The sequence below is a fragment of the Arachis hypogaea genome, chromosome 4, assembly GCF_003086295.3.
Source record: "Arachis hypogaea cultivar Tifrunner chromosome 4, arahy.Tifrunner.gnm2.J5K5, whole genome shotgun sequence".
Taxonomy (NCBI): Eukaryota; Viridiplantae; Streptophyta; class Magnoliopsida; order Fabales; family Fabaceae; genus Arachis; species Arachis hypogaea.
The window spans coordinates 75,778,853-75,786,684 of NC_092039.1; the positions used below are offsets into that span (position 1 = coordinate 75,778,853).

At 30.5% G+C, this 7,832-nt stretch overlaps 1 protein-coding gene across 1 annotated transcript; it reads left to right on the forward strand.

Annotated features, from left to right (window-relative positions):
* The first annotated feature begins 290 nt into the window (after nt 1–290).
* Nucleotides 291–4,103, forward strand: LOC112796851 (uncharacterized). Its single transcript, XM_025839502.3, has 9 exons — nt 291–413; nt 1,325–1,399; nt 1,513–1,578; nt 1,758–1,855; nt 1,957–1,994; nt 2,470–2,557; nt 2,657–3,016; nt 3,357–3,422; nt 3,679–4,103. The coding sequence occupies exons 2-9, from the start codon at nt 1,339–1,341 to the stop codon at nt 3,826–3,828; spliced, it is 927 nt and encodes a 308-aa protein (XP_025695287.1). The 5' UTR covers nt 291–413; nt 1,325–1,338; the 3' UTR covers nt 3,829–4,103.
* The last annotated feature ends 3,729 nt before the right edge of the window (nt 4,104–7,832 follow it).

The window sequence follows — 7,832 nt, forward strand, 5'->3', positions numbered from 1 at the left end:
TCTATCTATTATATTTGGAAAAGAAATTTCTTTTTTAATTCCCTCTTAACCATATTTTTAGAATACTCTTTAACTAAAATTACATTTCCTTTAGAATCTCTAATACTCAAATAAAATTGTTGTAAATAATAAAAAAAATATGAATTCACAATTCTTTCAAAAAAATATAATGAATGATAAATTAATATTATTATATTAATTCAGAAATAGTCACCAAAAAAAAATTCAGAAATATCCCTGCCACAGAAGCAACAATTTCTTCTCTATAAATACTCCTATTTGGCTCTCTTGTTCTTCCTCCCTCTCTACCTCACATTCTTCAATACTATTGCATTTGTATTCTATCGCTCTCTTAAAAGCTTTTGTTTCTTCTCCTCATAATCTTTTTCTCACACATTCTTGTTCTGCTTCTGGTAAGGCAATGACTCCAATTTTTCTTTTCTTTTTTCTTGCTACTACTCTTTTCACTCTTCACATAATTCATATAAACCAACACCTTCTTGGTGATCCATAAAGACACCAAAAATCTTAGTCATGAGTTTATGCTTTTGAGGCTTTTCTTTCTTTGAAATGCACTAAAGTGGATTTCAGAACAATTTCTCCGTTCTTTATTTGGTGATTTGAAAAGAGTTTATAACATTTCTCTTTTGTATTATGAGGACTGAAATTTCTATATTTTTTCACTAAGTTTTCTTTTTAAAAGAACAATACAATTAGTCAGTTTTCTAGAAAATGTCTTTGAATGATGGATTATGTGATCCGAAAAGCTGATGCACTTTGGAAAGAGATTTTCTCTGTCCTATAACTATAAGTTACGTTCTGTTTTTCAAAAGACCATATAATATGAAGGGTTTTTCTGTTTGTGCTCTCTTATTTCTCAATAATCTTTTTGTCTTTTTAATATTCTTGCCAATGTAATAATTGAAGACAACTTTAGAACATACACATGTTTGTCCAAAGTTCAGTGCCCCAAAGATACACCACTGTTGAACCTTCAAAGAGAAAAAATAAAATAAAAGTGAAATTTAATTCAAGTGATTGTGGACTGTTCACTAAGAATCTTTATCCCAAATGGATTAGAATGGCACCTTGATTATTTATCTCCCTTTAAGAGGCTTTTGATTCTGTTGGTGCTAATATGAGTCAATTATGACCAATTCAAAATATAAAATGATAATAATTGCAAAGGCCATTAAGATTGTGTTAATTTGATAATCACAGCGTATTTTTGTTCCCATATAAATATTTTGCTCTGTTCAATTTGTCATGCATCAACAAATTGCTCAACTTTCTTTAATTTTGTGTTGTTATTATCTTTGAAAAGGTTTTGTGCCAGAAATGGAGTATGAGAACCGCTTCAGACAGGCCCAGAGACCAAAATATGATTGCCTTTTATTTGGTAAGCCTTTTACTATTAGTTATGTGATTATTCATTAATTAATCATTAGTTGTAAAATCTGAAACTTCATGTTGATATGATTATAATAATTAATATATATATTTTGGTTTTAGATTTAGATGATACTTTGTATCCACTAAGCTGTGGGATTGCAAAGGCATGTGGCCAAAATATCAAAGGTAAATACTTCTTTCTACATTTTTTAAAACTATATTTGAATTATTAAAACAAAAACAGACACAATAGTTCTGTATTTTTGTGTAATGTCTTTAGAACCAAACAAAACTTTGTTAACTTATTAATTTTATTTTTCTTTGCATTCTTTGATAATGACATAAATGCAAATTTTGATAAATAGAGTATATGGTGGAGAAACTTGGCATAGAGAGAAGAAAGATTGATGAGTTGTCCAACCTTCTCTACAAGAACTACGGAACAACTATGGCTGGGTTAAGGGTACGGTTCTTCCTTTCAATTTTTACTATTTTTCATTTCACAAATTAGACAAAGTGAGTCTTAAACCTATTATATTCGTTTTTGTTTCATTGTTAATTCAGGCAATTGGATATGACTTTGACTACGATGAATATCACAGGTATATTATATATTTTTTTAGAAGTTTTCAATTATTTTTACTTATTAATTTTAGAGAGTACTACCCAAATCATTTTTGAAGAAATTTTTATGTGGACGCTTTAGTCCTCAAAAGGCATTATTCACTAAACTATTCTCCAAAGTTTTATTTATTGAATAATTTTATTTTGTTAGATAAATCAGTTTTTATATTTATATTATTTATCTATACAGAGAAATTGATCTAAAAATTTTAAAAGTTATTAAAAATCGTTAAATAACGACAAATACTAATTTATATAATTTTTTTATGGAAATTTGACATGAGAATTTATTTGTCTAACGAAATAAAAAATTTAGGGCTAATTTGGTGTTTAAAATTTGTTAAAAAATAAATTGTCGGACTAAAAATTTCTTAGTATATTCCTCTTAATTTTACTTCTTCTATTATCTTGAAAAGGTGAAATTCAATTTTGATGTTACATTGTTTTTTCCAGTTATGTTCATGGGAGATTGCCTTATGAGAATCTAAAACCAGACACAGTTCTAAGAAACCTCTTGCTGAGCCTACCCTATAGAAAACTGGTAAGTTGTTTATTAATTAAGCAAAGAAAACTTTGAGAATATTATAATTAATGAAACCTAATGTTGTTGTGTGCATTCTCTATTTTGCCCTTATTGCAGATCTTCACAAATGCAGACAAAGTGCATGCAGTTAAGGCACTTAACAGACTTGGATTAGAGGATTGCTTTGAAGGGATAATTTGCTTTGAGACCTTAAATCCAATCCACAAAAGCAATGTTTCTGACGATGATGATGACGAAAACGACATTGACTTCATTGGTGGTTCTAGAAGAAGCATCAATCAAACCGAGAATAATAATAATGGGGGTGGTAGTAGCTCCAAAATCTTTGACATCATAGCTCATTTTGCTCAGATGAATCCGAGTTCTAATCTGCCAAAGACACCAATTATTTGCAAGCCCTCAGAAAATGCCATTCAATTGGCACTCAAAATAGCAAACCTAGACCCACAAAGAACTGTAAGAAAATTAAAACCAGACCTTGCTAAACTTAATTTGTTCAAGTGAAATACCAGAATTATCCTCAAAGTTCAGCTCATGCGGCTGTAAAAATTATTCATAAAGAAACAAAAAATTAAATTCCTGAAGAAATTTACATGTTGGCAAAATTATCCATCATTCTTATACCTTCTATAATCAAATCACGTTTTTCTTTGGAAATGCCACAAAATTTTTATTTAATTTAAGTTATTTTTGTCAATAATATAATGTTTTTTACGGGATATTTTGGTACTTCACTTTATACCTTTTCTCCCTTTCAATTATATATTTTTCTTACAGTTTTATGTGTCATTTTCAGTTGTTCTTTGAGGACAGTGTGAGGAACATACAAGCTGGAAAACGTGTGGGACTTGACACAGTGCTGGTGAGTCACTGTGAAATTTTTGTTTTCTAGTTGGGAATTGAACTGATTGGCATTACATATTTCTATTGTATTATTGGAAGCATTTTAGGTGTACTACGAAATCAGGTGTTGCAGTAATTTTAGTCATTGATTTCAATTATTACTAAAATCAGTTTTACAATTGAATTTCTGTATTTTATTATCATTATTATTAATAACGTGTATTTATGAAATGTGCGTAACTAATATGAGCCTCTAATTTGTGTTTGGTTACTAGGTTGGTACGTCTCAAAGAGCGAAAGGTGCAGATTATTCATTAGAAAGCATCCACAATCTTAGGGAAGCATTGCCTGAATTATGGGAATTAGCTGACGTCAAATCAGAAGTTGCTGCTTATGTTGGTGTTGAAACGTCTGTAACTGCTTAAATCGGAATTTGTTCATGGAGCTCACCTTAAATCTTTGATGAAATTATAATGGTATTAATAATAATAAAATCCAATAATTTATTTTATTTTATATGTATGTAAAAAGGCCAGTGGTAATGGACCTAATTAAGAAAGGTGTAGTAGTAGGGACTCCGCTAGTTGATGTAGAAGCTATGATATTATTATTATCTTATGATAAATAAAATTAGTAATATAGGTAGTCAAAAGAGTAATTATAATATAGAAATATAATAAAAAAATTATTTTTTTGATAAGTACGTGATATATATTTTTTTTATTATTGATCATTTCATCATTTATCTTTTTTCTGTATATTTAGAATCATTAATATTATTTTTAAAATTAATTTTAATTTTTTTCAAATCAAATCTCTAATATTTATCAATCACATTATTATCCATTAAAATATAAATTTTTTTCCGAAATTTAACATCCAAAAAATTCATCACATTAAACCGAGTAGAAAATTATAATTTTTCCCTAATTCTATTCCAATTATATTTCCGCAAGATAGAAGAACGAAAAAAAAAAAAAATCTATTACTTCATAATTGGAGCATCAGATAACATTGTCTTCTATTCTAGAAGTATATTATCTATTTACATGTTCTGAATAATTGTCATAAAAATAATTCATTATCAGTTGTGGCATGTGTTTGGATTGGATAAAAAAGATAAAAATTTTAATCTTTATTTTGCATTGAGGGGTTTACGAGAAGGGAAAAGGTGTCGCATTTTTTGGTTGTATAAATAGTGTTTTGTGGATAGAGATGATGAGATGGTTGAAAAAAAAAAGGAGGGTGTTTTGGCGTTCTTATCAAAGGCAAAAATTTTAACTCCTTTAAACACATTGCAATCCATACCTATATAGCGTTCTTGGCCTTTTTTTATCGGTTGTTATTGTTCCACACATACTCACATTTATCCATAATTTGATCTTTTATTTTCTTTTATTTTATATTATTATATTTCATTTTAACTTTTTTTTATTCGCTGTTTTGCTTGGTACGTGATGTGTAACATGTGTTTTGTTTAAAGATATTAACACTAAAATAAAAATAACATTGTCATATATGTATGTCTGTATATGTAAACGGTACACACGCTTTAGGTTTTATTTTTCAAGCTTTTATGAATAACGGAGTAATAAAACAGATCATATGTAACTAAATTATAACTAATTTTAACTCTCGATTTATGTGAATTATATAAATAGTGACATTTAAATTCATATTTTAGCTATTAATAACATTATTAAGTGTATTAATTGTAAAGTAGCCATGGGTTTAATATGGTTAAAAATTATGCGTTAGTTTATTACTTTATTTGGAATAGGTCTTTTATCTTCATGAGTATGATCATGATACTTGGTGAAGAATTGCGATTGAACTTTGTATAATTATAAGAGTCCCGTTAGGAAGACAATCCGAGTAACATCTTCCCAAAAATTTAAATTGATTTTGGGGTTCACCAAGGATCGAACTATTGATCTTTTGGATCTAGCACTCTAATACAATGTCTAATACCACTCATCCCAGAAGTTTCAACTAATGGAAAAAGATAACACTAATGATTATATCTCTAATACTCCATAAACCTCCATTGTACACATTGTACAAATATTCTATTGGCTCCTCATATTTTTCCTAATTATAATTATGACTTGTTTAAAAAGATCTTTGCATTGGTCAAGTAGCGTCAATTTGTAACTCTTACATCATGGATGCTATGCTAGTTATATTAACCAAAAATGTTATTGTAGTTCTGCTAATAAATAAAATGTTGGGATGTTATATTTAAGTTAAATGGTTTAATTAAGTATATATCCGTGTTGTTTATGATCAGGTGTTCAAAAAATAAGCATTAAGAATGGCTCGTACCAAAAGCAAAAAGATCTATATAAGCGTCACACTCTAGAAAGAGGACGGCCAAAAAAATGTACGTTAAATAGTTAGTGGTGAATTAATAAGAATGTCAATTTTGAGTACCTATTACATAATTAATAAACTAAATAAGCTAAATTAACTTGGTGTTTTGTGCATTAATAGTAAATGTTAATACCGAATTTTTCTTCTATTGCCAATGTGTGCTGATTATGATTGCCGGTGTAGAAAATACTGGTCTCTAGATACTCCCCATGTTGCGTGGCTTCAGTTATGAATCATTTAAGTTCAGAAGTAGACGGAGCAAAAATGAGGGAGGTGGATAATATTGGCTTTGGTTGGCTAAGATATGTGTTGGAATGGACTATCAAACAAAATATTATGGTAGCCTTAGCATTGTCATACTGTCGGGATGAGAAGTCATTGATTGTAGGCACCAGAAAAATCTCCATAAGGATTGCATTCATTGTGCGGTGTTTTGGACTACCGAACCATGGTAAGTAAACCCCCAAATAAAATATGAAGAAAAGCAAGAAAGGAAATTTTGCCAAAATAATCTTGTTGAGTATATGTTTTATATAAAATTAACCAATAAAGATTTGAGCATTCACAAATTTTTGTATTTGGCTGGGGTGAGTTTCAAGAATCCAGAAACACCAGCAGAGCATCGAGTTTTTAACAACATCACAGGAAAGACATATGCTGATTTAAAAAAAGGATGTTATCATATGCTTTATACAGTCCGATGACGATAGAATCATTTTTTGGAGACACTTCATCATGTTGATATCGAAGTGTTTGTTCTTTCCCTCACCAAAGACCATCGTTTCAGACATACATATACGGGCTGTCATTGATGTATCGAACCCAAGGCAAATATATTAGGCCAGGTACATTTACGATCATCTAATTGCGGGGGTTGAGAAGTTTCAGGATGTAGGAAAGAAGACAGTAGATGGTTGTATGTTCGTGTTGCTGGTGAGCTGTATATCCCTAATCTTTGATTTGGTGTCTGTTAGTGTATAATATACTGTGATTATACTAACTACTATAACTTTTAGAGAATAGATCTCTATGCTACAAAAAATGGAGATTTAGAAAGATATAATGGGAGAGAACCGTCGGTCAGAGACTGATTGCTTGCTGATCTGAAGACAATGGATGAAAAGGAAAGCACATCGCACTCGGTGAGGCATAGGATAAATATATAATTTCATAATAGTGATAAGTGTGAAAGATATGTTCATGTATCACTTCTTTTATGCTCCAACAAAGATATATCTTATAATTTATCCACTATAGGGTCTTCTAAATTTAATTGGGATAAAGTCTGATCTATCGAAAAAGCATAGTTGCGTATCAAAGAGAGGATGCATTAGGAAAAAACAAAGTTTAAGAGAAAGACATATAAAGACTTCAGTCCGTGCTAAATGCATGTTTTGGAAATGCATGTTTTCTAAACTAAAGTATAAAAGACTTGCACGAGAACTTGCAATAGGCACTAATTAAATTAAGAGGACTTAAGTGTTAATTAATGTGCAAGGATTTTAGAGAACTTGCAATGGTATTGTATGTTGTGCCAGAGGAACCAATTTAGGTTGGCTTTCCAATCCCATCATTCTTGCTTGTCATCATTCAGATGCACATACCAGGCTCATCGCCCCGATCTCCGGTAACAAACGGATCAAATGTGATGTCGGAACCCGAAGCACCAGAAAATATAAGGAAATTGGAAGATGTAGTGAAAACACCAATGGCATTAAGGGATGCTGCAAGGCCTACAGGTGATGACATAAATAGGATATACAGGTGGGCAACAGATTGTAAGGCTACATAAAATACCACGCTCTCATGGATTAGGAATGGTGATGATGTTTAGCTACGACGAGTGGACCTGCAATCATTGGGTTGGCGTAAAAGAGTAAGCAATACAGTAAGATCGAACAAAAACGCGTTAGAATTTGGTGGGTATGATTTGTGCATTAAAGTGGTATGAAATGCATTGCTTTTATTCTATTCAGGTGGTTGATTACCATTGTACCATGTTCAAAGCTTCGAGCAACGCAAGGTTTTGCACAGATTTTTATTGTATTTTGCCAAG